Source organism: Myotis davidii, unplaced genomic scaffold, assembly GCF_000327345.1.
Source record: "Myotis davidii unplaced genomic scaffold, ASM32734v1 scaffold115, whole genome shotgun sequence".
Taxonomy (NCBI): domain Eukaryota; kingdom Metazoa; phylum Chordata; class Mammalia; order Chiroptera; family Vespertilionidae; genus Myotis; species Myotis davidii.
Genome location: NW_006291010.1, coordinates 3,689,780 through 3,695,189, shown reverse-complemented (window position 1 = coordinate 3,695,189; position 5,410 = coordinate 3,689,780). Strand labels below are relative to the sequence as shown.

Genomic DNA, 5,410 nt, shown 5'->3' with positions numbered 1-5,410 from the left:
TAAAACATTTGGAACTATAAATGCAAAATTGATTAAGAAAATAAACCAACTCAGCTTCTTACCTTCTTATATATATTTTTGACTAATTGTATATTATCAAAAACTGTGAGTTGGAAGGAACTTTGAACACCCACATTTTATAGATGAGACTAGAGACCAGGATGAGTTACAGAAAATGATTGTCAGAGACTAATGTCTGGGCAGCAGAGAGGGTCAGTACTGCCACCTCAAAATCTCTGAGCCAGCAAAGGAGTCTACCCTGCTGACTCAAGCCCTGCCAAGGATAGTGGCTAGTCCTTGCCTAGATAATGCCACCAGCAGCAGTCATGCAAACCCACTTCACAGAACCAAGGGCTTCTGGAACAGAAGAGCAGGCTCCCAGTGCACATATGATTAGCAAGAGGAAAGTCCAAGCCTGAGATGTAGATCTGAAAATCATGAGGTGGGAAGGAGGTGTCATTACTCATTTTTTAAAATTCTACAGCACCCCCCTTCCCCATGGGTCCAGGTGGCAGAACAAGGTCTGTAGAAACACGTGGGGATGGGGAAGGTGGTAGGGGTTTCCTTTCTGGGTTTCTGTTCTCAGAACACTCTATATTTATGCATAAAAATATCTAAAAGGAGAAACACCAAAATGTTGGCCATTGTGATCTCTAGATGGTAAGATTGTGGTAGGGTGCTTTTTTCCTTTTTATTTTTTTACATTTTATAAATTTTCTACAGTGAATGTTATAAAAATATCTATGCTATCCATATATCCACTTTCACACAGGCTTAAAGAATATGACATTTTTACAGAGTCTTACGAGAAAACAACCCTACTCAAACTGCCCCTACACAGTCTGATCTCAACCCTGTAAACAAAAAAGAGATCATGAAAAGCTTTAACTAGGAGGTGGGGTTAGTTAGACGGTTAGGGTGGGGCGCTTTTTTGTTGTTGTAGCTTGTTTTTTTTTGCTTTTAGAAAAGTGTTCCTTACTTCTCTATATTTTCTAGGGTGCCTGTGTGTCCTCAATGTCCCTAGGCCTCATTGAATTTGAGGTAACAATAGCGCCACATTAGCTTGTCAACCTTCCTGCCATAGATACCTAGGAGCTTCCCCACTTTTCCAGGTTCTCCCTCCCAAACAGAAAGTTTTTCTGAAAAATTTCCAGAGGATGTCCAGAGGCACTGTCAGCAGCTGACCTCTGCTTCTGGCCCCTGCTCAGTATCCACCCCTCTCAAACTCTACTTCCTTTTATTTATTTTATTTTATTTTTTTCATAACTTTTATTGATTTTATACAGAGAAGGAAGGCACAGGGATAGAGAGTCAGAAACATTAATGAGAGAGAAAATCGATCAGCTGCCTCCTACACACCTCCTACTGGGATTGTGCAATCAAGCAAGGTACATGCCCTTGACTGGAATTGTACCTGGGACCTTTCAGTAGTCCACAGGCCAACGCTCTATCCACTGAGCCAAACCGGATGGGGCGCCACTTCCTTTTAGAGATAACATCATTTCCTGCTCCCAAGCAGCTCTCAGCTCAGCCTTTCGGCCCTTGACCCAGCCTCCCATGCTCTGCAGCTTCCAACTGCTGAGAAGCAAGAGTTAAAATTGCTCTCTCCCTTCTGTGTCACATACATCTTTTATCCCAACAAATTAATAGACGTTTGTGAGCCTGTTTTTGTTGTTGTTGTTGTTTGTTTGTTTTGTTTTTAGTTTCATCAGAGCAGTGCCTGGCCAAGTTTTCATATTTCTAAACAACATGCGATTGAGTTTCTTCTTTGGAAAGGCTTTTCAGCTTCCACACAAATTGCAAATGCAAATGGAAGTCTACAATAGAAAAGTACAGGGTGGGCAGGCGCAAAGACGAGTCTAATTCCATTGTCAGCTCAGGGGGCCCCAGGGGTCACCTCCACGACATTGCCCAGGAGAATGTTTTACTCTTGTGATTAAATGAAGGAAGAAAGAAAATAAACATTTAAAAGCAAATGAATGCCCTATGCCAGAGTGTGTGGAGGAATGAATTAACTCAGGTTTATGTTTTTGCACTTGAAGGACCTTGGTCAAATGTTCACAGGGTACTTTGGCTGAGTACAGGACTGCATGACTCTGACTGGAACCTCTCATACACAGTTCAGTCATTTCAATTTGGAATAAGCAGGTTATCCTTAAGTGTGATCCTTCCTTCATGCTCTGGAGTGTGCCTAAGTTCAAGTAGAAGGAAAAAACAAAAAGGCCATTGTACTGGAAAATAACCTTTTTAACCTGAATAGTTAAAAAAATAAAACCAGGCAATAAAAACCAAGAACCAAAACCAAAAAACCCCCATGCAATCTTGTGTGTTTCCTGTTTTTGTAAGATCAGTATCAGCCTCAAGTATTCCGCATGGTTTGGGATTCATGAACACGTGCATGTTTGTGTGCGTGCGAGCATGTAAGGGCGTCTGTGTATAACATCAAGCAAGGACTTGGTTAACAATGATCTGGCACTCTAAATGTTTATTCGCAGTCAGGAAGAGGTAATAAATCTTCAAGTCTCTGCAGGTTAATAAATCCCTAGCTAGTGTGGATATTTAATGAGGCAGCATTCAGATTTTTAGTGGCAATGGGATCACACTTGATCATCCAAGGAGAGTAGAATTCACAATAAGTACAGTGTGCTCAGACAGCCAAAGCTCGGATCAAGAAACAGAACATGAGCTGGCCCCCAAATGATTTGGCTACCTTTTTATTTAGCATCCTTACATTTAAACACACTCTACTGCCCACTTTGTATCTAGGTGGGTTGCCACCTTTAGAACAGGATCCACACTGTGTCAGAACTGAACAGGACCTCAAGATCACCATAGTGAACCAGCTCAAATCTCAGAGGAAGAACAGACACAGAAGAGAAGCAGACATTTGTTGAGGGACACACAACTAATTGATGGCAGGGCCAGTCAAGGGCATTGTGACTCAGGATGCCTAGCCCACACCTGTGATGTTCCCACCATATCCAACAGCTTACTTTTATTCAAAGGACAAAGGACAGCAGGCCTACTTTAATTCCAAGCCATGAGCTTATCCAAGGTGCCAATTCTCTGAATCTCTCATCAGTTTCTGTAGTTTTAACTTCTAAATGAACAAATACAAAAAAGCACTTGTGCATAATATTCCATCTCGTCCTAGATGCAGGACAAGTACTTCAAAACGACCATTGCTTGCTTCTTAAAGGAAGATGACAACTCTTGGGACTTCAATGATGAGAATTTGAACGATCCCTGCTGGCAAGTAAAGTGGCAGCTGCGACAGTTTGTTAGAAAGGTAGGTGGACTCTTGGGTGACTTCACCAGCTTTGCATAGAAGGTCGGAGGAGAGGAAATATTTAAGATCATCACATCCAGACTGTTCATTTTGCAAAAGGGGAAACTGAGGCCCAGAGTGCTTAAGTGATTTTCCCTAAATTCATAGAACTGCAGAAAGGCAGAACAGCACCCAACAGTGGGCCTTAGTCAACTTCCGGTCAGAACAGCACCCAACAGTGGGCCTTAGTCAACTCCTGGTCAGAACAGTACCCAACAGTGGGCCTTAGTCAACTTCCGGTCAGAACAGCACCAAACAGTGGGCCTTAGTCAACTCCTGGTCAGAACAGTACCCAACAGTGGGCCTTAGTCAACTCCCGGTCAGAACAGCACCCAACAGTGGGCCTTAGTCAACTCCTGGTCTATAGTTCATGCCTCTACTCTAGACAGTCTCCCCATCCAGTCTAACCTTTGTATCTCACATTGTGGAAACAGAGGTACAGGCAGAGCAATGTGTTCAAGGTCAGACAACAATGAGGGGTGTGTGTGTTTTTTTACTCAGAATATGAAAGAGGCCAATTATGGTGTTTTATATTCTTCCCACATGTTGATCTCAAAGAGGAAAGGGAAAGGGAAGAGAGATACTTTGAGAAGTTGAAGTTGATGTCTCAATTTGCAGTTAGCAAATGACAAATTATAGTATTTTCTGTCTATGGAAGTTGCTAAAACAGGATCTTTAGGTTAACTAACCATTAGGTTAACTAACAGGTTATTTCATAATTGTTATGTAATTTTACTTTGAGCCGTGTGACATGTCAAGTTAGGCTTCTTCTCTTGGGCTTTTCCTTCTTGGCAAGAAAGTATTTAGTAATATTTACTTTCAAGCTCAGAAAAGTCAGAGGAGGACACAGATATGAAAATACTTTGTAAGGAAGTAAACACCAGGGTTGTTTAAAAACTCCTGGGGACATTCCCAGCATAGAAGGAGGAAGTGGTTTACTGAGAACAGGTGTGGTGCTCAGCCTGGCTTCTCATAGAACCAGTGTTTTGTTGGCAGTTAGGGACCTGATTTAGAAACTTCAACAGTCCTCTCCATAGAGCTCAGGCATTACCCACAATGCTATATTTTTGTTTTGGGGGTTTTGGGTTTTGTTTTGTTTTGTTTTGTTTTTGTTAATCCTCACCCGAGGATATTTTTCCACTGATTTTTAGGGAGTGGAAGGGAGGGGGAGACAGGGAGAAACTTTGATGTGAGAGAGACACATCAATTTCCAGAGCTAACAATTGACATTTGAATCTGGGCCATACTGTAGTTATTATTGTACTTTGCCTCCTGCACATCCCCCAAACAGGGCTGGGGATTGAGTCTGCAACCCAGGTATTGGACCCAGGACACTTCAGTCTGAGGGCTGATGCTCTATCCACTGAGCCAAACCGGCTAGGGTTTATGATGCTATTCTATGAGAAATGAGATTATTAGATGTCCACCTGGGAGTTCTACAAACACCTGTACTGGTGGCCACTCTGGAGGTGTGGTCTGGGCAGGGCACCCACTGCACGGATGAGCAGCTGTGACTCCAGCACTCCAAGTGACAAGGACCAGGAAAGGCCCAGGGCTGGGGAAGGGTCCTGAGGAATCTAGGAATGGGACTCCACAGACCTGGGGTTAAGGGGGTGGTAAACTCACAGGTTTGGGGACTGAGATGAGGGGCTGGATGCTGGGGCTGGAAGTGGGGAGATAAGAGAAGTGGGGATGGGTTTCCTGCTATTCTTGCTCTCCCATGCTCATGCCCTGCCCCCAGCTAGACTAGAGGAAGCTGGGAGGGTCACAGAGGGGTTGGTAAGAGTCAGCGGGGAAAGGATGTCCCATTTTTTCCAGGGACCATTAATTAAACAGACTATTTCCAGTGAACATCTTATACCCATTACATATATCATTCCTTTAATTCTCACAATAGCTCTATGAGGAAGAAATCATTATCTTCTTCCTCTTTTTTAAAACAGATGAAGAAGTTAAAGTTTACATCAGTTAAGTGACTTGAGAAAAATTTTCCAGAGCTAACAACTGACATTTGAATCTGGGCCATACTGTAGTTATTATTGTACTTTGCCTCCCACACTGTAGGAATTACCCTCTCTCCTT

At 42.9% G+C, this 5,410-nt stretch overlaps 1 protein-coding gene across 1 annotated transcript in view; it reads left to right on the top strand.

Moving 5' to 3' along the window:
• Positions 1 to 1,683: 1,683 nt before the first annotated feature.
• The window catches only part of TNFSF10 (tumor necrosis factor superfamily member 10), a 12,161-nt gene continuing 8,434 nt past the window's right edge, over positions 1,684 to 5,410 (top strand). The window contains exons 1-2 of the mRNA XM_006764115.2: positions 1,684 to 3,055; positions 3,155 to 3,289. Coding sequence (XP_006764178.1) covers positions 3,041 to 3,055; positions 3,155 to 3,289 — 150 coding nt within the window. The 5' untranslated portion in view covers positions 1,684 to 3,040. The remainder of the gene's footprint in view (positions 3,056 to 3,154; positions 3,290 to 5,410) is intronic.